This window comes from Musca autumnalis, unplaced genomic scaffold (genome assembly GCF_047663935.1).
Source record: "Musca autumnalis isolate F117 unplaced genomic scaffold, ASM4766393v1 scaffold_5, whole genome shotgun sequence".
NCBI lineage: Eukaryota > Metazoa > Arthropoda > Insecta > Diptera > Muscidae > Musca > Musca autumnalis.
In genome coordinates, this window is record NW_027412088.1 from 39,606,177 (window position 1) to 39,633,604 (window position 27,428).

Below are 27,428 nucleotides of genomic sequence, written 5' to 3' on the forward strand. Positions count from 1 at the left end.
CAGTATTCACACATTTATTTTGCGTCCAATGAATTATATCCTGATGTGTTCATTAAATTATATCATTTGTGTGTTTTGTCTTATTTACCCTACACTTTATTTTTTTTCTTGGTATCTTTCAGTTCCCCTTATGATGGCCTACGTAACGCGTTACATTTACGGCACCGATAAATTACGACCCAATGCCTTTGAAGTGCGTGGCATAAATGGCACATCGACGGGCATAATACACTGTGATGATTTGGCCATTTTAAGCCAATGGCTGAAATTGATTAACGACAACGTTGTGGGCCTGACACATTTACAGGTAAATAAAACAAACATAAAATCTGTAGTGTTTGAGTATGGATATTTTTTGTATATGTATTTTTGTTCTGTTTCGCTGGTGGGGAAAGGTTTACATATTTGATTGTGTTGACAAATGGAATGCTTTTTTGAGAAGATATGAAAAAAGGAAAAAACTTAAATTGCTGCAAAAGCGCTAATGTTTACATGAGATTTATATGAATTAAACTTGAATTGCATTTTGTGTGAACTTTTTTAAGCATATCCTATATGAAGCGTAGATCAGAACTTATATTGGTCTTTTTTTTAATCCCCGTGATATTACTGTGGATGTTAGTAAACTTACATGTGTCGCACAGCATGTTCGGCACACAATTTACATAGAGAGAAAAATTTTATTGAATTTGGAGATTATGGGGTAATGTTTAGAGGTGGTGATCGACAAAAAATTTATGGGGAAGGTTAGGTTAGGTTTAGGGATGTGTAGTCAATATATATTTACTACGCCACTCGGATACCTTTCGGTCCATTGTGATCATCCATAAATCAGAAAAAGAGGTTTAGAATTACCTGAAAAGACAAAAGAAGAGAAAAGAGAGAAAAGTAAAGAAAAGAGTGTGGGGTTGGAAAAGTAATAATAAATGGATTATTAAAAATGAAAATGCAATAAAGAAAGGAGGATGGTTTATTTGGTGATGGTAGAAAACTGTCAGAGAAGTAGTTACGCTTATGGGTCGCGCCATCCCAGCCAATTCAAATTTTTGATGATGTTGTTTATGATTTGAGTAGAAGGTTAAGCTTGGAGGAAAACATACTCCTGTTAATCTATATCGCTTTCGAGTTAACATCGGACAACGACATAAAATATGCTCAATAGTCTCCGTTTCTTCCCCATCTTCACAGAGCCCGCAATAGTCCACGCCATCATCCTGCCATTTTCCGATAAAAGCTCGGATGTTGCAATGACCGGTAATGACTCCCGTCAATACCCTGATTTCTGATTTGCTCAAATTTAAGAGTGAAGTTGTTCTGTTTGTTGATAGAGTCGGCCAAATGACCCTTGACACGTTGCACCTTGGTTCTTTATGCCATAGTTCTTTGGCTCGTTCTTCAAAAACGTCTCCACTCACCGCAAAAGGTGACATATGGCTGGTTTGATTGAATCAGTGATTGCCAGTCTTGTTGATTGGGATCCATGTCTTGCCAGTTCATCTGCCTTCTCGTTTCCCACAATGTCACAGTGTCCCGGTACACAGCAGAGTCGGACAGCATTTGTGAGGTTCGCCAAAACAGTTCTACACTCAAGAACGGCCTCAGACTTGATGTTGGAGGATTTGATGGTTTTAAGAGCCGGTTGACTATCAACGAAGATAGTCACCGGTTCAAAGATTTCTGCATCCAGACTTTTTATCAACTCTGAAGCCATTTTGATCGCGAAGATTTCTGCTTGGAAAACACTACAGTCGCTGTTCAACCTATATAAGTATTCGAGACAGAGCTTTTCGCAGTAGACGCCAACTCCGGTACCTTCTTCCATCTTGGAACCATCTGTGTAGAAAGCCAGACCGTCCAGAGGAGGGTTACTACGGATCCAGTCATCTCTACTAGGGATAACGACCTCAAAATCTTCAAATCTTTGGATTGGTGATAAGTAGTCGCTGGATTTCCCCTGCAGATTTAATCTAAGGTTTGATCCTAGCTCCCGAAGAATGCATGCATGCCCATAGGTGCTGTCACGCCAACGATTCAATTCATGTAGCCTTAGGGCACTACGTGCTGCTTGACCTTTGATGCTGAGTCTCTTGGGCAAGAGGTTCAACATAGCATTTGGAGCTGCTTGTGGTGTACTTCTAAAAGCTCCACTTATCAGGATCGAGGCTGCCCTTTGCACCTTGTCTATGTTGCCGGGGTTCGATTTATGTCGAAGCGCGTGCCACCAGACAAGGCATCCGTAGGATAAGATGGGTCTCACAACAGTATTATACAGCCAGTGTATAATAGCTGGATTTAATCCCCAGCTTTTCCCAATCGAATTCTTACATGAATAAAGTGCAATCATACCTCTCTTCGTCCGTTTCTCGACGTTCCTCTTCCATCTCAATTGTGAATCCAGGATTGTACCTAGGTATTTGGCCTCAGGAGATAGATGTAATTGTAATTTAATTTATGGGAAAATAGGAATATCCAGTCTCGACCATCGAAAAAATTACATCATTGTTATCAAAATCACAAGGAGTGCCTTCGCTGCACATTTCGAAACAATCCTTGAACAGCCCTTAAACTGCAATTAAGCGAATATTTTTATGTTTTGTGAGGGCAGCACCGGAAAGAATTTTCCGATATAGTCTTCTTTGGAACTTGATAAGAGAAATATTATGATGTGCCAATGATGGACCAATGCGTGTCACTCCTTATCGCCCCCACCAGCCGTTTTTATTGGCCAAGGTATGAGTTTTTTTAATCTGTTGGACCATTTTGTCAAGAAGCATGGACTTTCCCACGCAAAACATTACTAATTTACTTAGTTGGCCCTCTAAAGAACAAATGTCCTGCAAGTCGAACTAAGAAAAGATTTCGTTTTCTCTCTATTTATTTCTTTACTTCTCCAATTTGGAATACTCAGATTACGCCTTTCATTTTTCCCCCAAGATTTGACGTTCCAGTTTTGCATGTACCACCATGTCGCCCGCATCCCGTACAGCTCGTGGATGTTGTTTGTTGTGCTTATGACGGTGCCGAGGTAGACGATGTCCTTAACTACCTTGATACAAGTATAAAAGTATCAGTCGGCTTTGCCGACAGAGATATACCCTCAGCCTGTGTGAATTGAAACACTTTTTTATGTATTTTGGGCGTATAAAATTTCCGACACAAATATGGATTTAGATTAAAGCTCAAAAGTTTTGCGGCGGAGGTACCTACAGGATTGGACGGACAAAATCCATTTTGGAAGTGGGTCTTATTTTGAGGGTCATTCCTCCCGAGGAAATATGGACTTGCCCACGAAAAACATACGAGGGCGGTTCGGAAACTTCTTAGCCTATCAATATCTCGTAATATCTCTGTAAAAAGGCCACTAGGAGTAACTTCGGTAAAAAAACCATGGGTTCCCCGATTCCCTTGGGTGGTACCCCAATGAGTGGACCAATAGGGTCCACTTTTGAACCTAAACTAAGTTTGGACTGCACTTTACCGAAATTATGTGTAGGAGGTACCCGAAGGAAGTGACATATATAGTCCATATTCGGATTTGATCTATGTCTCGTAGAAATGTTACGAAGTATTGACCAAATTGTTTACGACATTCGAAAGTTATAGAGCCATCCATCTTAGAAATTGATTTAAGTTTGCGCAAAATATTACGACTGTGAAATTTTGTACTGAATCAGTTCATCCGTTCGAGGAATATAGTGCGCTCCAAACACTACACATATTGTCATAGGGGGTCTTTACAGCTTTCGGTCCATTTTTTCATGAAGTATGGACTTGCCCCTGAAAATACTTGTACCGTCAAAATGGGATCAGCGCTTTTCCATTTTTCTTTTATGCGGAAAAGACGTTTCTCCTTTTCATTTTCTCCCGATATCTCTCTCGTACGTTGCTTGGTGGGGGTTTCTGGTATCCAAATATGAAATGAGGAGTACTTTGCTTGAGCAATTAACCCAGTTGTGTGCAATATGCTGTAGCTATTTGATTTGATTCCAGCTCACCGATGTCCAACTTCCGTGTTGTGTCTGTTTGTACTTTATTAGCTACGGTTAATAAGATATGTACCTTTGCTGCCGCAAAGTAGTGGTCCGTGTGGTGTTATCGATCTGCGATCAATAAATCCACCTAATGAACCCTAAATATAAACCAGATGTTAAGAACTTAACAACTGTTCCTAAAACACAACAGCTGTTTAGAACTTAACAGCTGAATATAAATTTTGTTATTAAGGATATGAATTTAAAAGAAAATAGAAACTAAGAAATGCCGTTATATTATGTATATAAGGAGTAACAATTTGTAAATAAATCAATCAGTTTTTATCTGCCGACTTATTGGCACAACCTTAAAAACCATTTTATTTAGCACTGTAAAGTGCTGCGGAAACAAATCTTGCTAAGGCGCTAATTGAGTGCCAGCATATAAATATATTTTCCTGCCAGTGGCGTTATTAAAGCGCCGGCAAACATAACCTAGGCAGACTAACCAACAAAAAAACTTACTAGTACCTATTTGTTACATCCGAGTCTATGTTTGCTCCTCGGAATGATCGATCATCCACCACGATCGATGAATGTCTTCCATCTATCACAACGTAATCAACTTGATTTCTTGTTTTTTTTTTTTTGTCGTGAGACATCGTGCCCTTATGAATGTCGAATTTGCCCCTGCGAAATCTATCAGCCTCATTCCTGTGTGAGATGTTTCACTATGGAGTATGAATATCCCGACTGTTGAGCCTTTCCATCTTAAAATCGCCTAGAATAATGTCACGGACAGGACAAGGGTCTGTTCGTCCATGTCATCAGTGGGAGCATGAGCCCAAATAAAGCGGATTGTGAAGAATTTTTTGACGTACTTCTAGATGCTGTTGTAGCCTCTTTCTCAATCCATCGTACTTCCTGTATAGCAGTAAAATCGGCCTGATATTTTTCAAGTACATCTGGCGATGCGTAAACTTCATTTTCTATGTAAAAACTATGAATATTCCAAGTGCAGATTCGCAGATCATGGTCCTTAAAACGTTTGCGGAAGTATTCATCTTTAAAAGGGTTTGTTTTTCTTTTCGTTTATACCATCTACCATAATATGGAGGGTATAATTAAATTTGACATTCCGTTTGTAACACATCGAAATATTCATCGGAGTCACTATAAAGTAAATATATTCTTGATCAGGGTAAAATTCTAAGTCGATATAAACATGTCCGTCTGTCCGTCTGTTGAAATCAAGATACAGCTCGCAAATTTTAAGAAGTTTCTATAGAAGTTTCTATTACCCCTAGGATGTTTGGTATTGCAAATGGACCGATATAGGTCCACGTTTTGATATAGCATAAAACGGTACCACCCAATTGTCGGTATTTTGAAGGAGTTAGCTTCATTATAACTCTGAGATGGCTGAAATTTGGTAATTAGTCTTCGTTAGGGGTATACAACTTTTCCCCAGAAGTTTGTGGCCTCAATATTCCACCGAATTGGCTGAAATTTAGTATTTAGTCTTCGTTGGGGGTGCAAAACGTTCGAATTGAAATTTGTCGGTATAGGTCCAAGCCTTCATATAGCCCCCATAGAGCGGTACTTCCCGATTTTCGGCACTCCCCTGAAATGGCTAAAATTTGGTATTTATTTGGGCGTATTCAACTTTCCCCTTTAAAATATATTAAATATGCCATAGAACGGCACATCACAGTTTTCGGTATTTGAAAGCTTGTGCCTCAATAATCCACCGAAATGACTGAAATTTGGTATTTAGTCTTCGTTGGTGTGCAAAACTTTCCACCTGAATGAAGATACGTCCACGACTTTGCCATGTGAAAGCCGGTTAGATCCGTTGTTTGGTATCTTTCATCGCATACGTCAAAAAACGATCTGAGACATGTCCAAAATTTGTATATGTCCAAATTTTGTATAGGAGGTATCCGAAGTAGTGGGCCGATATTGTCGAACCTGATCTATGTCTGGATGAAATATTACGAGAAACAAATTTTGGATCAAGTTTCGTCCCATAGTGAAGAGGGTTGGTTTGTTTAAGTTACAGGTGATGCTATATTTCTTCCTCAGTAAATGCATTTCACATTAAAGGAGCAGATCCTTTCCCCCTCTTTTAGTCACGACTTGTGCTATTTTCGTTTTGTTTGCAGCATATGCAAATATTTTGCGTTAACTATAAAATAAACATTCACTTATAAACATTTGCATTCTTTAAATTTATTTTTACACCTGCAGTCATATACATATGCCGCTTAGATACTGCACACATATCTATGCACATACCTACTAACTTTACAGCTATATTCGTAGATTCATTTACATTCCTGAGCAAACAAAAGTTTTGTATTGCAATAAAACAATTTGTTGTTCATCATACCATCCGCACACTTCATCCACACACATGCATACATACATACTTTTACAAAATTAAAGCCCAAAATAAAGCGAGAAAACTTTAGCCACCCACACTCTCACGCACACATTTCCGCAGAAATGGCGGCAACCAAAATGGTCCATCCACCATCATGCAAAAGGTACTTCGTTAACAACAGCATGCCAGGTAAATTCGACAGCACAGGTAGTATGTAAACTTAAAGTGTGTTTACTTGTTTATTTTGCTTTTGGCGAAAGTTGCCCACAATTCATGGAATAGTAAATTTTGTTACTTTATAAAATTTGACTTATCTACAAGATTTACAATTTATTTAATAAATAAGAAGAGGAAGAACTTCTTTCAAAGATTTTCTACATCATTGTCGAAGTGGAAAAGGTAAAAGTATAAAATGCAGTTCAAGTCCAGTTTACAAGAATGTTTTTTGACACCTTGTAATGGGAAAAGTTGCGGTACTCGATCGGTGCCAACGTTTTCAAAGCGCTCATCATGTGGTTAAATCTTAAGAATTTTTAAAATTCAGAAAATGTATACTTTTTAAGATTATTGTAAACCTTACATATGGTGTTCTCTATTTGGGATGGCGGCTATTTTGTTGTTATAAAGGCTGTACGTTACGATCAAAATGTACCTCCTCGAAATAATTCCAATTAACAACCAATTCGGTAGAAAAATGTGACTAAGATCTTCAAAATATCTCAAATGGGGATACCCATTTAAAACAAGTAAAAAAGTATCAGTCGGCTTTGCCGACAGAGATATACCCTCAGCCTGTGTATATTGAAACAATTTTTTTTCCAAAAAACGCATGTATTTAGGGAGTTTTAAAAATTTTGGGCGCTTGAACTGACAAAAATGTTGATTAGGATTTAATATCAAAAGTTTTGCGGAGGAGATACTAAAAATAATGTATCTCCAGCCACTACATATGGTTCCATAGGGGTTTTTTAGAACTTCAGGGATGTTTGCTCAAGAAGTATGAACTTGCCCCTGAAACAATTTTACCATCGCAATTGAGGCAGCAATGCAAGTTGCTTCAACAAAATCAATGTGATTCGAAAGCAGGTCTAAAAGTGAACATGTATCCGAAATTTTGAGTGGGAGGTACCGGATGGAGTGGACAAATATAGTCCATATTTGAACCCGATCTATGTCTGGTAGATATATTAGGATGTGTAAAGTATGGACCAATTCGGCCACTCTCTTCAAGAGTTATCGTACGCACAATTTTTCCGAACATTTTTGAACTTTTGTGGGGGAGGTACCTGAAGGAGTGGACCGATATGGCTTATCTTCGAACTTAAACTATGTTTGGACAAAAAATTACTTAGGCCAAATTTTGGACCGAATCGGCAGATCCGTTCGAGAGGTATCATGCGCTCCAACCACCTCACACGGTGTCATAGGGGTTTTTGCAACTTTCATGCTATTTTCTCAGGAAGTGTGGACTTGCCCCTGATGAAACTTGTACCGTCCTATGGGTGGCAGTAAATACAAGTTGTTGAAATAAAAATCGAAGCGATTCGAGAGATGTTCCTAAACAGAACTTTTCCAAAATTTTGTGTGGGAGGTACCCGACGGAGTGGACCGATTGAGTCCATATTAAAACCTGATCTAAGTCTGGTACACGCTCCACGATGGGCAAAGTATGGACCAAATCGGTTACACCCTTCAAGAGTTATCGTGCGTACAAATTTTCCGAACATTTTCGAACTTTTGTGGGGGAGGTACCGGAAGGAGTGGACCGATATAGCTCATCTTCGAACTTAAACTAAGTTTGGACAAAATATTACGAAAGCCAAAATTTGAACCGAATCGGTTCATCCCTTCGAGAGTTATCGTGCGCTCCAGCCAGCCAGACAGACAGACGGACGGACATTGCTCAATCGACTCCAAATTGTCTGAAACACATTTCGTCCAAACATACTTGGGGTATAAAACCATTATTTCGATGAGGCACATTTTGCCCGTATGAAACTGTATATATCCTTCATAGCCTAAAGGCTGAGGGTATAAAAATGGATACCTTCAACGAAGAACAAATACCAAATTCTATTTCGGTGCGATATTGAGAGCGCAACCTTCAAAATACTGAAAATCATGAGGGACCGTTCCATGGGGGCTATGTGAAGACATGGACCTATACCAACTTCAGATGGAAAGCTTTATATATATGTTATGTTTTATATATTATGTTCGAATACGGACTATATTCGTTCACCCATCGGGGTATCTCACACTCAAAATTTTCTCTTTGACATTTTCATCGAAAGTATTCGCTGTAGTTTTGATAACCACAATGTACAAATCCTGCGGTGACCTAGTATACGATACATTGTCACTTGAAACCTCTTTTAGTATAAAAAAACTCGGAGATTTTCTTTCTTTTTTTTTAGCTGCTGATCTTGTTCCACCTGGGGAACACTGTCAGATGTGCTTACAAATTACAAGGAACATATAACTGAAAAGTAGAAAAGTCTAACGAGGAAACGAGAATATTTACCATCAATAAAAGTTTTATTGTTTACTTAAGTAGTCTCCAGCATGATTTATGCAATTTTTCATGCGCTCCAGCCATTGCGCGAAGGGTCCAATGGCAGGTTTTTGAGACAAAAATTCATTTTTTCAAGTCAGTGATTGAAATCAAATAATAACGGAATTATATTCTTAACACTTTCAAGCCTCCAAAACCAAAAAATTACAATCTGGCAACGGTCCCCGGCGACATGCCAAGCTGCCGAAGATGACATAATTTTCATTCCGTTTATTTCTGACATTCAGTCGTAATAAAACAATTTAAAAACTTGATCTGTTGACATTATATAAATATATATTTTTTAAAAATGGAAAATACGGGTAATAGTATGTAAATTAAAATTATTATCAAAAATGTAAATGTAATATTAGATGTGGTCAATAATTTGTTGTGTCAGTAAGTTATGTTTTTTGATGTAGTCTGTGGTATCGTCCATATGTTCTTTGGAGTTGAACTTTCGGTATCGGGGTGTATTCTCGTAAAAATATGTATCTGGTGAAAGGTGACAATGTCGGCTAACAGATTTTGAAAATAAATGTTGCGTATACTTGCGAATAAAAAAATTTTCCATGTTTACCTGTTAAGGCGATGATGATCATATGTTGTAATTTTGTTATTTTTCTCTTTCGAGACTAGCTGATTCATCAGAAGGTTTTTGTAAATGAAAAATAATGTCAGAGAAATTGTCATCACATGTTTCGCACTTTGGTGAGAAGCGCTCATCAGGTTATATATAGAAGGAAAAATTTAGGGTAGAGACATAGTCAGATTGCCGCACAAAAATACACCTGTTGAGCGCTTCTCACCAAAGTTCGAAACATGTAGTGTAGTGGTTTGTGATGACAATTTCTCTGACATTCTTTTTCATTTACAAAAGCCTTCTGATGAATCAGCTCGTCTCGAAAGAGAAAAATAAAAAAAAATACCAATTTCCAGATTTCGTAAAACTTAAAAATTTGGATATTTTGAATTAAAAATCGTTCGCCTTACTTGAAAAGTTATTATTATTGGTATTGTTCGGCTACAGGCTTTTTGAAAATAAAAATCGGGTGTTGATTTTTATATAGTTTCTTTATTTTCCAATATTTCGATTGGAGTCTCCAATCATCTTCAGGGAACTACAAATGATAATTGTGTTAACAGAGATTATGTAAAAAACTTATTGACAAGAAAATTACTTGAAAGAGAGTTCTGGTTTATCTGTTACAAGTGCTTTCTTCAACTGAAGTTTGTCACATCTGTATTTGTTGACTGTGTGCCTATACGTTTGAGCACAATTGTCTGTATCTGTTTTATAGTTTAGCCGTATATCATTCGGAGGTTTTATGATGTGTAACATCTCAAGAGTATAACGTTTATGATAATTAGTCTCTTGAGTTAATATTTTAATGTTATTGAAGTCGGGTGTGTGGTTTGTAACGGCACAGTGTGCTGCCAAAGTTGTTTTTTGATCCAGGGGTTTGTTATGTGCCTTTTGATCTGATCTGTGTTTACTTTAGTTTTACTCTTTAGTTTACTCTTAGTAGTGCCAACATATACCTTTTGGCATATGTTGGTCTTGTCTCCTTTACAGTTGATTTTGTATACTACATTGGACTTGTCCTCGTCTTTAATTTTATCTTTTAATTTGCTGAAAACGTTATTAAAATGTTATTGGATTTAAATGCCAGTTCATATTTGGAACTGTCATATATATTGGATACTTTAATTCTTTCCGAAAAACCTCTTGTGTACGTCATTGTTTTATAGATTTTTGGATATTTGGATATTTTTAATTTTTGGTTGGAAAATCAGCGAAAACCTAAACACGTTATAGACTGGATTTCTCCGAAATTTAGTCGAGGTGTCAGAGACAAATTCGTGACGGGAGTTAAAAAACAAGTTTATAACATTTGTGCACGCCTTAACCAAAAATGGATAAAAAATTGGAGGTCAAAAAATCGTGTATTACAATTTGAAAGCTTATGGTTAGCTAGCGATACAGTATTTACGTTAGAACAAGGTAATGATACAAAGAAAAGAGGGCGCCCTAATGTGGATTATAGTGCAGGAAGAAAACTTGGTTCGCAAGTCTCCTATGAACACGGCAACAATACCAAGCTCTTGATTCATGCCGCCTCTGTTTCGGCCAGTTTGTCACAAGAAAAATATTTAAACTATGTTCTCAAGGAAGATCGGTATCAACCAACTTAAATAAGAAAACAATTAACTTCGACAGAGAAAATTTGTGAACGATATATCCAAATCTGAACCGATTTCAATATGATGTCTCAATAATGTTTTCTAGGCCAAATTCCGTCAGACACTTTAAATTTCATCTCAATTGGACATATGTATATAGCGTGATTGCTGCACCAAATACCTAAACTCGGGTGAAAATATATATGGGAGCTATATCCGAATCTGAACCGATTTCGATATAATTTGGCATACTTTTTTCTAGACCTAATTCCGTCACACATTTTAAATTTCATCGCAATTGGACAGAATTTGCGTGTTTGTTGCACCAAATACCTCAAATCGGGCGAAAATATATATGGGAGCTATATCCAAATCTTAGCCGATTTTAAAATAACTTGGCAAACTTATTTCCAGTCCGAATTCCGCCACATATTCCAAATATCATCATAATTGGACAGAATTTTCGTGTTTGGTCCATCTATTAATCGAAATCGGGCGAACATATATATGAGAGCTATATCTATATATGAACCGATATCAACCAAATTTGGCAGATTAGTTTCTAGGTCGATTATAAACATCTACACGAAATTTTGATGGTCTAGCTTGCCCCTTGATTTTTTGCCCCAAAAATCTCTCACCGGCACCATCGTGCATTGTTGAAGCACTTTTTCTACTCCGATTGAGACACTTCCAATACATGGCTTTTGAATCGTTGACCACGCCTTTTTTCTTGATGTCCTGGAATCAAATGAAGCCACTTTGTTCCTAGTAACGGCTGTACGGCAAGTGTTGGACACGATTCATTAAACCAGTTTTTCATAGTGCTACAGGATGGTCATTAATCGCCATACAAAGATTTAATTTGATCGATGCCGTGATTATCCACATGTCACTATAAACAACACATGATCGTATGTCAACCTGTCCTGAGTACGATTATGTTAAAAAACTGTCAAACTTTCCAAAAAATGTCTGGAAACACTACGTATTGCCTGGGCCAGCAAAATATATGGAAAACGTTTCCCATTCTTTCATATTCCATTTTCAAAAAAAAATATTTTTTTTCTTTTCGCGCACACAGAAAAAATGCCTCTCTCTATATATTTCTTTGCAAGCAGTACCAAAAATAACATATGCTTGGGACCTGCAAACAAATTATATGTTTGGGTGCAAACAAATACAAACCCAAAAGCGACAAAAAACAAACACATGCACCAGTGGGCGCTTTCTGAGAGCAAGGGAGCCTTAATGTCAATGTGAAACACATTGAAATGTACTTACTGGCTATCCCTTACATATACACACATTGGTGGTGTTTTATTGAAAGGCAAGGAAAAAAAGCAAAAGCACAACAGACACATAGGTACATAAAAATTAAAAAGAAAGACAAAACAGACTTTAATAAGAGGAAAAACTGAATCAAATAACTTATAAAAAGTCGCACTTTTAAAAAGAAACAATTATATAGAAACATTGAACGCTTCACCTTAGTTGTGAAATAAAACACATTTTCTTCAAAGTTCAAATCATCTGCGGGAAATCGGCATCTGGAATCAAATGATTATATAATGTAATAAATAGGTACATCGATATTTCAAATATACATATGTATGTATGTATATGAAAAATGTATTGATGTAATTACCAATATTAAATGCGATTTCTTTCTTGTCCAATAAAATATTTCCATTCACCTTTTTGATTCAATTATAAAATGTATTGGACATTTAATTTACTAAAAAGCACAATTTTTTTAAGAAAAGACAAAACACTGATTTATTTATTTATTTTATTGATACCATTTTTTTCTTTTCCTCTTCGCTTGCTACGTTGGTTAACAACAACAAAGTACGAAACACACGTGTTTTACGCTTTGCACCATGCACACAGCTCTTTATTATAAACCAGCATTCCGAAGCTGTGAGAGCCCTGTTGTTACTCTCTTTGACAAAAATCCTCTCCACCCATAAAAAATATGTTCTAACAAAACATATTAAATTGAGATATGTTACAAAATGTTGCAAGCATATATTTGTTTGGACACAAATAAATTATGTTTGGATCCAAACATATATTTGTTTGTAATCAGTCCCAAACAAATATTTCTTTGGATCCAAACATATTTCTAACATATAAAGGAAAGAGGGGAAAAGTCTTTTGTGCAGGAAAATGAGATGAATTGAAAAGCGGGAGTGAAGTACGAAACTCCTACCAAAAAGTGAAACATTAAAATGGTGGCCAATAATAGCAAATATGACTATTATACCACAGATACAATCCCAGAAGATGGTATTGAGTGTATACCGCCCGGCTCGCATAGTTAAACGTATCGAGTTATAATTATTGCGTTGACTGGGCCATGTCGTGAGAAGTAGCGATATATCGTATCGTTGCAATCAGAATCTGAAGGACTACTTTCCATGAACATTTCAAAACAATTCTTGAACAGCCCTTAAACAGCACTTACGTGAAAATAAAAAACTTTTTTTAGTTATCGTGACCAGCAGCCATCTTAGTTGGTCACCATAGGATTTTTAGAACTTTTAGAGCATTATGACAGGAATAATGGACTATCCCACGGAAGCTATTTTGTAAACAGGACCACAAGGTGTACTTTCGCTAAAATTTCAAAACAATCTTCAAGTGAAAATTTTGAACTTTTGTGGGGTACATAGGTGTTGTGCGATATGGACCTTCTTGACACTTGATGTATGTTTGAATGTATGTTTTTGCATAGTTTCAGCAAAATCGGATACTCAATTCGTAAAATGTCGTGCTCATCACATTTCTGTGTTCAAATATTTACCAGTAGTATATCAAACAGATGCTATTTAAAACAAAATGGTATAATCAATATTTGGGTCATTCGTCTAACCTGTGATTCTTGCCGTATGATTTGTTTCAGGCAATATTTGAAGTTTGTATGTTAATAACTTCACCTCACCCTCCGCTTGGGAAACAATCATGAAACATCCATTGTGGCAATCAATCTAAACCAGACGTGACCAGAAAGAGAACAGCCCAAAATGTGAATGTATTCAAACTATTGGCAACTTAGGACTGTGTGTTAGTGTGTTTTTATGCACGCACGCTACAAAACAAAAACAAATTAAAACATTATCTGTTTTTCGTGCGCTCTTTCTATGCATTCGGGTCGTATGTGTGTAAATTGCCGAAAAACTTCGGCACCGCTGTGTCAAAGAAGAACACATTTGATCTAAACCCTATAGGCAATGACACAAATTGCAACCGTGATTTTCGGTATTTTTCAATAAACTCAATCGATTGGAATTGCACCACTTTGCAACTCGAGCTCAACGTGATTTCAATGTATACTTGGCTGGTTGTTTACTTTCCTCCTCTCCTTGCAACAAAGTAATATTTATATTCTTCACTTTAAATTACAGTTCAGTTCAAATCATTTAGCCTGAGGTGTTTTTGAAATGTTTGTCAAAACTTTGGAATATTTTCTATCACAAATACATGAGTACATACATACATAAACCATTTGCAACTAATGTAGTTGCACAAATATTTGTGGCCTTAGGGAATGAAACTTTAATTGTATTCACATCGTTATTATTGCGCTTGTGGTGGTGGTTCATTATTTTTACTATGGGAATGCAGATAACATTTTAATGGTATGCAGATTGGATATAAAATCCTTGCTGGAGACTATGTTAGATAAATCATAATATGTTCCTTATTTCAGATGTTGAGGGTATACGAATTATAGAAATATGGGTACGGACAACTTTAGTGCAAGAAGGAGTGTATGAAGTGGTTAGCTTTAGTGCAAGAAGGAGTGTATAAAGTGGTTAGCACGGGTAATATCAGTGTTTTGTAAAGTGTGATATTAGTTTGACGAGATGTGGCTTTGTTTTTAATTTGCTAACTTAGTCTAAAGTAACTGGCCAATATAATTCTTTAACTACTTCCAAATTGTAGCTACCAACATCCACAGTCCGAGATCTGGGGACGCATTACGCATCGATACCATCAACTTGCTCTTATAGCCGTTTACTGTCATTTTAGCAGATTATCTTTCGACTTTTTTAAGGCATCAGCTACATATTTTACTGATCGGCCCATACTGTTAATGTCATCGAAATAAGCAAATAGCACGCGGTTACCTGGGTATTTTGTGTCATTCCTTTCCTAGCAGGGTGTTGAAGAGATCACAAGACAGGCTGTCTCCTTGTCTGAAACTTGTTTTGGTACTAAACTGTTGGGAGATATTTTTTTCCTATTCTTACAAAGCCGAATAAGCTTTGTCGAAGGCTGCTTTTTATTCGACAAAAATATAGCAAGTGTCGATCTACATTTCTTGGGTGGATTTGCCAAATCTAAAGTCGCATTGATATGGCCCAACTATTTCATTGGTCATAGGTTTAAGTCATTCACACAATATTCCTAACACTATCTTATAAACAACAGACTTATGCCCCTACACAGGTTAAAATCGTCGGGTTACACTTTCTTCCTGTCAGGTGGTGCTAACTAGATGAGTCATCCACTATATCAGCGTTTCCGATTTTCGGCTGCTAAGCCATCGGTTCCTACCGCCTTTTTATACCCTCCACCATAGTATGGAGGGTGCACTAAGTTGGTTTTTCCGATTGTAGCTTATTAAAATAATCATTTGCTACAAAGTATTCTTGATCAGGATAAAATTCTGAGTCGATCCAGTTGTTGTTATTGTAACAGTGTTTGTTATTATGTTTGTATGTTCGTTCTTTTGTTCAATCTGGCTCTGGGTCTATCTCCAGTTCCAGGAAAGTGGCTGCTTCGAAGGGATGTAACCACAGATCCACTGGAGTTAGATGAGTAGGTAGCTGAGCAGGTGAAAAGGTGTTTGTGTCGTGCGGGCCCATGCCACATACTGGGCAGATGTCTTGCACGGTGCGATCGATTCCCGCCTAATAGGAATTTAGGCGACTGCAATATCCTAGCGTAATTGAGACAAAACTACTCTAGTTTGTCGTGGCAGCTGACGCTCCTCAGCTGCTATAGATGGGGGATGCATTTCGAGGACGTTATTCACACTATAACTGCTTAAGGCCTTGGCAACTGCATCCGTGTGAATATAATTTAAACCTGCTTGATACGCTTGTTGATCTAGGGGTTCTCTCCTGTATCGTTGGACCTCTCCCTCTAGATCATGGATATCCTTCCTGATCTGCCTGTATGTGCCGGGCCTACCCACAAAATGCTGATTGGGATGGCTCACACGGTAACATCCAAGCAGGTACTGCAACGAACACATCTCATTGTGTTGCTTTACTGGAAGAATCTTTGCCTCCTCATGTAGATGGTCCACTGAAGATTTGAGAAGGCACCCTGTTGCTGTTCTTAGGGCGGCATTCTGGCAAGTTTGAATCTTTTTCCAATTCGTATCACATAATCTCGGGGACCAGACTGGCGCCGCATAGCTTACCACAGACCAACCTATCGCGTTATATGTGGTCAACAAGGTTTCTTTATCTGCACCCCAAGTGCTACCGGCTAGGGACTTGAGGACCTTGTTCCTACTTTTCAGTTTGTCTCAGATAGCTGTGGCGTGCGCGCACGACGTGAAAGAAGAGTCAAATGTGACCCCAAAAATTTTGTGGCAGTTTGTGGTCGGAATTCTACTACCGTCGACCACGACATTCAATTCTCTTCCAAACTGCGCTGTCCATGTGGTGAACAGAGTAGCTGTTGATTTTGTGGCGGAAATCTGAATATTCCTCGAATGGAAAAAGGTGGTAAGATCGGCTAAATAGTTGTTCAGTCTCTCACAGATGTCATCAGGATAGGTACCCGACGCCAGGATCGTGCAATCATTGGCATACGTTACGATCTCGATGCCGTCTGGAGGGGGCGGAATACAGGAGAGGTAGAGATTATACAGTTCCGGAGATATCACCCCACCTTGGGGAACTCCCTGTTTCACTCTACGGGGTTTGGACTTCTTGTTCCTGAATTCCACGTACGACTGGCGTCCCCACATATAATTGACTATCAAACGTTTCAAGCTTTGCCGGATGGTTGTCTGCTCAATGTCCTCAAACAGCGTGGAGTGCTTGACTGTATCAAAGGCTTTTGATAAGTCAAGCGCCACCATCACTTCTATCGCACGGCCGTCTCTGGTTGAGCCCTTGACAAATATGTGTGGTAATGGCGTGCAGAGGAGTTGTCGTGCTGTGCTGCTTACGGAATCCATGCTGATGATCGGCAACTTGATAGCTATTTCTGATACTGGGGAGGACTAAGGCCTCAAGGGTCTTTGCTACGGGCGACAAAAGCGAAATCGGCGTGAACGATTCACTTTTGCTGGCATCCTTGCCGGGCTTCCGTAGTGGGACCACCCTGCCCATTTTTCAGACTTCGGGAACAATGAGGGTGGATAGCGACAAGCTGAGAACTTTAGTGAGATACTCCACTCCCGGCTCATCCAGCTGCTTCAGCATTACCATGGAGATTCCATCAGGGCCCAACGCTTTGGATGATTTAGCGTTCTTGATGGCATTGGCAACATCATCCATTGTAAACTGTGGTGGTTCCTCCTCGGCAGGAAGAGATCTGATGCGACGTAATACTCTTCTCTTCACCCTGTCACTCTAGGGGTGCTCGACAAACTGTCGATTGAAATAACTTGCGCACCTCTTCGGGTCAGTCAACGTAACGTCGCCAAAAGTGACTGAGGTCCTATCTTCCCTTCTTCCAGGGTTCGAGAGTGACTTAACCGTTGCCTACAATTCACCTATTCCGGCTCCAATGTTGCAACTCTTCAGATGATTTAACCACTTGCTGCGCTTATGCTCGCCGACCAGCCTGTTAACTTCCAATGTCAGCTCCCTGACCCTGGGGGTTGGTTCGGCGAAGCTCATCACGCTCATTTGCTAATCCCGTCGCCTCTGCTGGGAAGTTTGGTCTTACTTCGGGTATTCGACCAGCAGGGATATGGCGAGCGGCTGCAGCAGTGATGGTGTCTCGGAACGTCCTTTCCGCTACCCGAACATCAGAAGGATTGGGCAGTTCTCTGAAGCGGTGATTGGTGAACTCTCTGAAACCCGGCCAATCAGCTTTTTTATGATTGACGAATGTGCGGCGTTCAGAGGTAATGAAATCGGGTGGTCTGCTAATGGAGACAATTATGGGGAGATGGTCTGATCCAAGGGAAATGACGGGTACCTGGCAACCCGTCATTTGTCAGACCAGGTGACACGATGGTTATGTCTGGCGAGCTGTGACACTCTCCTCTAATTCTAGTAGGGGCGTCCTCATTGACCGTGCAAAACGTAGAGCTGTCAATCTGCTCAGCCAGCGCTGTACCTCCGAGGGCCGAATGCCACATCTCATGATGCGCATTAATGTCCCCCATGACCAGACGATTATGAACTTCCAAAAGCGGGCTAATGTTAGGCACATAATCTGAGATACAGCTATTTCTCGGCGGGATGTATACGTTCAGCAACTCTATCTCGGCAGTTCCACACATGACTGCTACCCCCCATACATTCCATGTACGGGTCATTAGAGACAGGCTCAAGCGAGATAGGTCTGTACTGGACAGACTGGTGCAATAGGAAAGCTAACCCCCACCTCCACTTCTGGTGCAATCTTTCCGCAGCGACCTTGATGTTCTTCCGACTCATGAAATCTACTATTTCCTCGATCTTACCTTGGAGTCCATTGCAATTAAATTGCAAAAAGGATGCATTCTCTGGGATTGGGACAACAACGGCTGGTGTTAAAGGCTGCGCGTTCGGTTGTTGTCGAGGGGACTGCGGGGGAGTTTCGTAGTCAGACGACGAGGGAGTTTCGTATTCCGACGACGACTCACTGGGGACTGTGTTCACGCAGCATGCAGCAACATAGTCCCTGTCGTAGTCCCTCACATGGACAAGTCCAGAGCAACCCCTAAGATGCACCCACTCCTGATATCTATTGCATCTCACCGAAGGTTGGATGTGGGTGAAGATGCGGTTGTGACATCTGAGCACAGATATATTGGTCCTGGGTTTTCCTCAGTCCCGGCACGGACCAAAAGAATTCGGTCACTGAGGTGGCAGCCGCTGGCTGGAACGATGATTTTGTGTTGTTCCGGGTCAATCCGGTACGAAAGAACCCGCTGCCGTGGGATTGTCGATCTAGTCATTTACGTCTGTTGTAATCACTGTAGCTTCCACAATAATTGAACTGAAATGCTATACATTTGCTTCCGAGTGTCCTTAGCTACAATCTTTGACCAAAATAAGTGTAATTTGACATTTGAGATTCCCTGCACTCCCGAAACTTCTTCACCAAAAATTGTCAACATCGATCTACGGTTTGGTATGGCCCCCACATAATGGTACGACCCAAAATTTAGGTATTTTGACTACCAATTTTAAATTTAGGTTTCCCAATGGTAGCAAAATATCTCCATCAAATATTGTCGTCATAGGACCATGTTTTGGTACTGCAATTTTGCAAGAATTTTTAAATGAATTAGGTGTAATTTGCCATTTGAGATTCCTAGTGGTCACAACACATCTCCACTAAAAGATTTCAATATAGGTCCATGTTTTGGTATAGCCCCCATACAATGGTACCACCGTATTAAATATATTTTTAGATACATTTTCTGACCTAATTTGGTCATAAAATATCTCCACCTAAATTTGTAGACATGAAATGGAAATAATTACTCACTTTCAGTTTAGAACATTTTATGGTCCTGCCCTGTCTAACTTAATCATTTTAACTTCTTATTGTTCTTAGGATACTAACTTTAACTGATGTTAAAGGCATTACCCCAGGTGACACCACGGGAAAATCAGTGACACTTGTCATTGAAGATAAGTCGTTGGTTTGAGATGTTAAAGCCGGTCAAGGCCTTTGGTATCTTCCATCCACTACGTCACCCATAAAAGAAACAATATTCTGCTAATATTCCAATCAAAAGCCTGTCAGACAACGCATCGAAACTCCATCGAAGATCCTCTGATCTGTATCCTCTGATCTGAATCCATAAAGTCTAACTCCAACTCACCAACCCTTCAAAAATATTACGGCTAAAGACATGTCATCATCACCACTTACGTTCCTTGATATCCTATAGAAGACTTACATCCCATTGAAATGCAAAGCATTCTAAAAATGTCATCAAACTAATGCAGCATATCATTGTCAGCTACCACCATGGGCTACTGTTATAGAGATGCTGTGTTTTTGGTAACATTCCCCCAAAAGAAGATATTGCCATTTGTGATGGCAAATCAGGCAAATACTGGTCCGACAACAGTTTTGTTTGTTCAATACAAACAAAACAACGAAGACCAAACAAACTGTGCAAAGAATGCAAAAAGATTTTCTAGGCCAAATTTCAAAGCTTTCTTGTCAATTTTGTAAATGTGTGTCAAATCATGCAGATTTGAAAAAGACTCTCTCTATGGTTAAATATTATTTCCGTTCTGAAAACACAGTTCGTTCTTGGTTTCCATCATAGCTTACACTTGTTGTTATTATATTACATCTAAAAGCATAGCTGAAAGTAAGCAGCCCTACATTCGCACACATTTTGCTCTACAAAGATGTAGATGTAGCAAAAACACACAAAATTTCCATAGGAAAAAATAACGGAAATGTATATGCATGCTGAGTATGTGCGTATGTGTGTTTTAGTTTAAAGCATCAGGTACTCATCGCCATGTATTTGTAGTAAATGGAACGAACGACTATGTACCGGCTATACAATGTCCTACCATTGAAGTTCTTGTTTCTTTTGGACAACATTTACAAAATATCCTTTTTATTAACGGCTTTTTGAGATGGCTCTTTTTACAAGTTTCCATTTTATAGTGTACTTCAGATGAAATGTACGAGACCATATGAGACATTTCGTAAATATAATTGAATCATTCCAAATCTTATGACATTTGGAATGTGTGACTGAATTCGTTTTAGAAATAAATGTGCCAAGTTATATCAAAATCGCTTAAGATTTGGATATAGCTCCCATATATATTTTCGGCCGATTTCAAGTATTTGCTGCACCAAACACGGCCTAGAAATAAATGTGCCAAATTATATTGAAATCGCTTCAGATTTGGATATAGCTCCCATACATATTTTCGCCCGATTTTACGTATTTGCTGCACAAAACACGCTACATAAATAAGACCGATTTCGATGAAATTTGGAACGTGTGACGGAATTTGGTCCACAAATAAGTGTGCCATATTATTTTGTTATCGGTTCAGATTTCAGTATAGCTCCCAATATATATTTAACATATTCGGTCAGGGAATAAATGTGCCAAATTATATTGAAATCGCTTCAGATTTGGATATAGCTCCCATACATATTTTCGCCCGATTTTACGTATTTGCTGCACAAAACACACTATATATGTCCGATTTCGATGAAATTTGGAACGTGTGACGGAATTTGGTCCAGAAATAAGTGTGCCATATTATTTTGTTATCGGTTCAGATTTCGGTATAGCTCCCAATATATATTTTACATATTCACAGTGATGTAGGGTATCATATAGTTGGCCCCGACCGACTTTACTTCTTTCCTTACCGGTTCTGTTTAACATTCTCTTCAGACAAGTCTATACAATAGAAAAATGTACAACCACAGCCGTAGGGGATGGAAGATACCAAGGAACGGTCCTGACCGGTTTTAACATGGCAAAGCCCAGGATTTATCTTGGTCCCTCTTTCATCTCAAGTGGACACTGACCTCCCCGTGGTGTCCCCTGGGAAATGCCTTTAACACCCGTTAAAGGTAGTGAGCTAACATGTGCCGCGCGTTCACCCATAAGAACGTTAAAAACTTGGGTTTGGGCGTCGGGTTAGTAACCCTCCCCTAGAAAAAACAGCCTACTAAGAAAAAACGAATGAAAAGAAAAACAAACCCCTCTAAAGTTGACGAACCCCGCAAACGTTTTAAGGACCATGATCTGCGAATCTGCACCTGGAATGTTCGCACTCTTTATAGAGAAGGTGCAGTCTTCACATTGGCAAACGTACTTGAAAAGTACAAGGCCGATATTACTGCCATACAGGAAATACGATGGATAGGGAAAGGCGTCACAACAACACCTAAAGGTGACGCGGTGTATTGTAGCTGCCATGACACAAAGCATGAGTTTGGTTGCGGATTCGTAGTTAGTCGGAGACTAAAACATCTGATATCCAGCTTCACCCCAGTGAATGAAAGACTTGCTGCAATTCGAATAAAAGCTAAATTCTTCAACATCAGCTTTATTTGCGCTCATGCTCCCACTGAAGAAAAGGACGAACAGACCAAAGATATATTTTACAAGCGCTTAGTAGAAACATATGACCGTTGCCCTGCCCATGACATTAAAATCATTCTAGGCGATTTTAATGCCAAAATTGGAAAGAAGAATATCTTTGGCCCAACAGTCAGGAAATTCAGTCTCCACAGTGAAACATCGGACAATGGTATGAGTCTGATGGACTTTGCAGCTGCAAAAAATATGGTAGTTAGCAGTACCAGATTTAAGCATGTCGATATTCATAAGGGCACTTGGCTGTCTCCAGATCAAAGAACAAGTAATCAAATTGATCATGTTGTAATAGATGGAAGACATTCATCCAGCGTGTTGGATGTACGACCGTTCCGAGGCGCAAACATTGATTCGGACCACTACCTTGTTGCAGCAAAGGTACGTACCCGTCTAAACGTTGCAAATAAAGCACGAACAGACACAACGCGGAAGCTGGACATCGATAGGCTGCAAACACAACAAATAGCTACAGCATATTCCACTCAACTAGCCCAATTGCTTAATGCGAGCATTCCTTGTCCCGATAACATATTAGCGCAATGGCAACATATTGCCCACTCCATGCAAACAGCCGCAAAATCCATACTTGGATTCCAGAGACCTCCACAAACGAATTCATGGTATGACCAGAAGTGTCGCGCTGCCACCGAAGAGAAAAATGCTGCATATAGAGCTACTTTGCAATCAGTAGCAACGCGTAGCGCACGAGAGAGATATCGGGAGAAAAGGAGGGAAGGGAAACGTATTTTCCGCAAGAAAAAGAGAGAAATGGAAAAGCGGGAGTGTGAAAAAATCGAGATGTACAGGAGCCGGAATGAAGTCCGAAAATTCTACCAAGGAGTGAAACATCAAACAGATGGCTTTGGTGCAGGCACATCCTTCTGTAGAGACCAGCAAGGTAATCTGGTAACAGATACAGATAGCGTGCTCAGGATATGGAAGGAACATTTCTCCAATCTGCGAGTATCCAATAGTAGCGATTACGATGATACCACAGATCCAATCCCAGCAGATGGTATAGAATGTATACCACTCGGACAAGATGAGGTAAAAACAGCAATCAACCGGCTGAAGAATAATAAGGTAGCAGGAGCCGATGGCTTACCAGCCGAGCTGTTTAAAACCGGAGGCGACGCGCTGATAAGGTGTATGCATCAGCTAGTTAGCACCATCTGGCAGGAAGAACGCGTACCCGACGATTGGAACCTGAGCAACCTATGTCCCGTCAACAAGAAAGGAGACAAGTCTTCTCCCTATTGCCTATAAGATAGTGTCAAGGATATTGTGCGAACGACTAAAGCCAATGGTCAACGAAATAATTGGACCATACCAATGTGGCTTTAGACCTGGCAAGTCCACCATTGACCAGATATTTACCCTGCGGCAAATCCTAGAGAAGACCCAAGAGATGCAGATCGACACATATTACCATTTTGTTGATTATAAAGCAGAATTCGACAGTCCCCTCCGATCAAAGGTATTCCATACAATGTCTGAATTTGGTATCCCCGCAAAGCTCATCCGACTTTAACTAGCACTAGGTCATCAGTTAAAATTGGAAAGAACCTCTCCGAACAGTTCAGTACCAAAAGAGGTTTCAGACAAGGAGACAGCCTTTCGTGTGACCTATTCAACATTTGCTGGAAAATGTAATACGAGATGCAAATGTCAAAATAAATTACACAATTTACACCAATCGTCACATGTTACTTGCTTATGCTGATGCATAGACATCATGGGACGATCAGTAAAGGAAGTAACTGATACCTTTAGGAAGATCGAAGCAGAATCTGCGAAAGTGGGTCTGGCGGTAAACGGCGAAAAGACCAAATTGATGGTGTCGACGCGCTAAGCGTCCATAGAGCTCGGACCAACTGTGGAAGTTGGTGCCTACAATTTTGAGGTAGTTAAAGACTTCGTCCACCTCGGCACTGCCATAAACACAACAAACAACATCAGTTGTGAAATAAGAAGAAAAATTGTATTGGCCAACAGATGCTACTATGGATTAAGTAAGCAATTTAAAAACAAAGCCACATCTCGTCAAACAAAAATAACACTATACAAAACGCTGATACTACCCGTGCTAATGTATGGCTCCGAAGCATGGGTACTTGCGCAAGCAGATAAGGCAGTGCTTGGTGTGTTTGAGAGGAAAATTCTTCGAAAGATCTACGGGCCGATTTGCGTTGACGGTGAATATCGACGTCGTATGAACCACGAGCTATATAAGCTATACAAAGACATGAATATAGTTAAACGTATCGAGATGCAACGATTGCGTTGGCTAGGCCATATCATGAGAATGAGCGATGATGAACCCGCTTAAAAGGCGTATGAATACATGCCACATGGCGGTGCACGCAGAATCGGCAGGCCTAAGCTTCGATGGAGCACACAAGTGGATGAAGAAATGGAAAGGCGCGGTATTCCAAAAAGTCAAGCGAAAAACAGAGAGGAATGGAGATCTTTTCTTAGTTCGGTCTATGGAACAAATGTTCTGTAATGGGCCAACTAAGTAAGTAAGTAAGTAAGTAAGTTAGCAGTACCAGATTTAAGCATCTCGATATTCATAAGGGCACTTGGCTGTCTCCAGATCAAAGAACAAGTAATCAAATTTATCATGTTGTGATAGATGGAAGACATTCATCGAGCGTGTTGGATGTTCGATCGTTCCGAGGCGCAAACATTGATTCGGACCACTACCTTGTTGCAGCAAAGGTACGTACCCGTCTAAACGTTGCAAATAAAGCACGAACAGACACAACGCGGAAGTTGGACATCGATAGACTGTTAACACAACAGATAGCCACAGCATATTCCAATCAACTAGCCTAATTGCTTAATGCGAGCGTTCCTTGTCCCACTCCATGCAAACAGCCGCAAAATCCATACTTGGATTCCAGAGACCTCCACAAAGGAATTCATGGTATGACCAGAAGTGTCGTGCTGCCACCGAAGAGAAAAATGCGGCATATAGAGCTACTTTGCAATCAGTAGCAACGTGTAGCGCACGAGGGATATATCGGGAGAAAAGGAGGGAAGAGAAACGTATTTTCTGCAAGAAAAAAGAGAGAAATGGAAAAGCGGGAGTGTGAAAAAATCGAGATGTACAGGAGCCGGAATGAAGTCCGAAAATTCTTCCAAGGAGTGAAACATCAAACAGATGGCTTTGGTGCAGGCCAGAGGTCCGCAAAATGCTACTCGCTTTTAATGCATATTCGGGATTTCGTGCTTTTTTCATTGCTTGCTATTGCCATCTCTGTTTAATGCTATTGCTTGCTTTGACTTTACTTTCATGAGTGTGTGCCAATTGCAGACACACAACACACTACAAGAACTCGTTGCCTTTTTTTTGCACGCTGCCTTCGAAAACGCACGTTGCATTACAAAAAGCAGTAGATATTTCTGGTCAAATTTACATGTTAATAAACATAAAACAAGTGAGCAAAGGCTATAGTCGGGACGGAGCCGACCATGTGATACCCTACACCACTACCCCTGTGCATAAGCTTTTCACTGGTAAACATTTCTTTTAGGGAATATAATCCGACTACCACCAAAAATAATATGCCTCTTTCTCTCTGGGACCCCCATAAGCAACCAAAATTTCGTGACAATCCGATCAAAATTACGACCTGTAGCTTGATTGCAAAAAATGGAAGAATTGGATGCATTACCGACTATTGTGGTATCTCCCTTGTTTGACCACCTTCGCCAACCTGCTTTACACCAATGTAAATGTAATATTTTCTTCTTCCATAGACAGGCTTTGCCGTTGGTATACCCCTACTAGAAGCCGATATATTCACAAAGAAAAAAACTTTGAATTTGTCTCCAAATGAGTTTTTCCCCATTCCGACCCCTAAATATTATCCGACTATCACCAAAATCAATAGGCTTCTTCCTCTGTGGGGCCCCCATCTACCCCCAAAAATTTTGTCACTATCCGATCAAAATTCCAACTTGTAGCATGATTACAAAAAATGGAAATATTGGGTATATTACTGAATTTTGCAATATCTCGGTTTGCTCACTTACGCCAACATACTTTGCATCAATATAAACGAGATCTTTTCTTCTGCCTTTTGGAATACTCCAACCAGAAGCGGAGATATTCGCATAAAAAACGTTGACATTTCTCCACATAAGCTTTTCGCTTATTCCGACTCCTGAATATTATCCGACCATCACCAAACTAAATAGGCTTCTTCCTCTGTGGGACCCCGCATCAACTCCCAAAAAATTCGTGACGATCCGATGAAAATTGCGACCGATTACAAAAAAACCGTGATTACAAAAAAATTGGAAAATAGGACGCATTATTGCCATATCTCTGCTATTTGACCACCTACGACAACCTGCTTTACATCCTTGTAAAGGTGATATTTTCTACTTTCCTTGCCAGGTTTTGCTTTAGATGTACCTCTTAAATAAACAGAGATATTGGCTTTGAAATAAAACGTTGACCTTTCTCCAAATAAGTGTTTGCCCATTCCACCCCTGAATATTATCCGACCATCATCAAAATCAATAGGCTTCTTTCTCTTTGGGACCCCCATTAACCCCCAAAATTTCGTGACGATCCGATCAAAATTGCGACCTGTAGCGTGATTACAAGAAAATCGGAAAATGGGATGCATTATCGACTATTGCCATATCTCTGCTATTTGACCACCTACGATATTTTCTACTTTCCTTGCCAGGTTTTGCTTTTGATATACCTCTTAAAGAAACAGAGATATTGGTTTTAAAATAAAATGTTGACTTTTCTCCAAATAAGTGTTTGCCCATTCCGACCCCTAATTATTATCCGACCAACACCAAAATCAATAGGCTTCTTCATCTTTGAGACCCCCATTAACCCTTAAGTTTTCGTGACGATCCGATTAAAATTGCGACCTGTAGTGTGATTTCCAAAAAAATAGAAAAATGGGATGTATTACCGACTATTGCGATATCTCCGTTATTTGGTTACCTACGCCGACCTAGTTTGCATCACTGTGAAGACGGGATCTTCTACTTTCATAGTCAGACTTT

The 27,428-nt window shown here is 39.6% G+C and overlaps 1 protein-coding gene across 1 annotated transcript in view; it reads left to right on the plus strand.

Annotated features, from left to right (window-relative positions):
* Syn2 (Syntrophin-like 2) overlaps positions 1–27,428 on the plus strand; it is a 377,372-nt gene that overhangs the window by 279,115 nt on the left and 70,829 nt on the right. Inside the window, exon 6 of the mRNA XM_073957890.1 lies at positions 123–307. Coding sequence (XP_073813991.1) covers positions 123–307 — 185 coding nt within the window. The remainder of the gene's footprint in view (positions 1–122; positions 308–27,428) is intronic.